Source organism: Pyrgilauda ruficollis, unplaced genomic scaffold (assembly GCF_017590135.1).
Source record: "Pyrgilauda ruficollis isolate IOZ18807 unplaced genomic scaffold, ASM1759013v1 scaffold13967, whole genome shotgun sequence".
NCBI lineage: Eukaryota > Metazoa > Chordata > Aves > Passeriformes > Passeridae > Pyrgilauda > Pyrgilauda ruficollis.
In genome coordinates this window covers 1-453 of record NW_024512507.1, presented here as the reverse complement: position 1 = coordinate 453, position 453 = coordinate 1, and the positions used below count along the sequence as shown (strand labels likewise).

General features: G+C 65.1%; 1 protein-coding gene across 1 annotated transcript; it reads right to left on the bottom strand.

Annotated features, from left to right (window-relative positions):
• Positions 1-138: 138 nt before the first annotated feature.
• LOC121349379 (blue-sensitive opsin-like) lies at positions 139-399 on the bottom strand (the record flags this gene model as incomplete). Its single annotated transcript, XM_041459691.1, has 1 exon — positions 139-399. A coding segment is annotated over one exon (261 nt), but the record flags the coding sequence as incomplete, so codon positions are not given.
• Between the last annotated feature and the right edge of the window lie 54 nt (positions 400-453).

Here is a 453-nt window from a genome sequence, read left to right as displayed (position 1 = left end):
TTGTCCCCATGACCCCCATTGTCCCCACTGTTCCATTGTCCCCATTGTCCCCGTGTCCCCATTGTCCCCACTGTCCCCATCACCCCCATTGTCCCCATTGTCCCCACTGTCTCCATGACCCCCACTGTCCCCATTGCCCTACTGTCCCCGCGTCCCCACCTGCTTGTTCATGAAGACGTAGATGATGGGGTTGTAGACGGTGGAGGCCTTGGAGAAGACGGAGGGGATGGAGGCCAGCCCCACGTCGAAGGGGTGTCCCCGGTGCGTCACCACCCAGAGCGCGAAGGCGGTGTAGGGCAGCCAGCACACCAGGAAGCCCAGCACCATCACCACCACCATCTTGGTCACCTCGCGCTCCGCCTTCTGCGTGCTGGCCGACTGCTCCTGCTGCTTGGCCACCTGCCGACGGGGGGACGGGGGGTCAGAGTGGGGGGCAGCGTGGGGTCGGCGTGG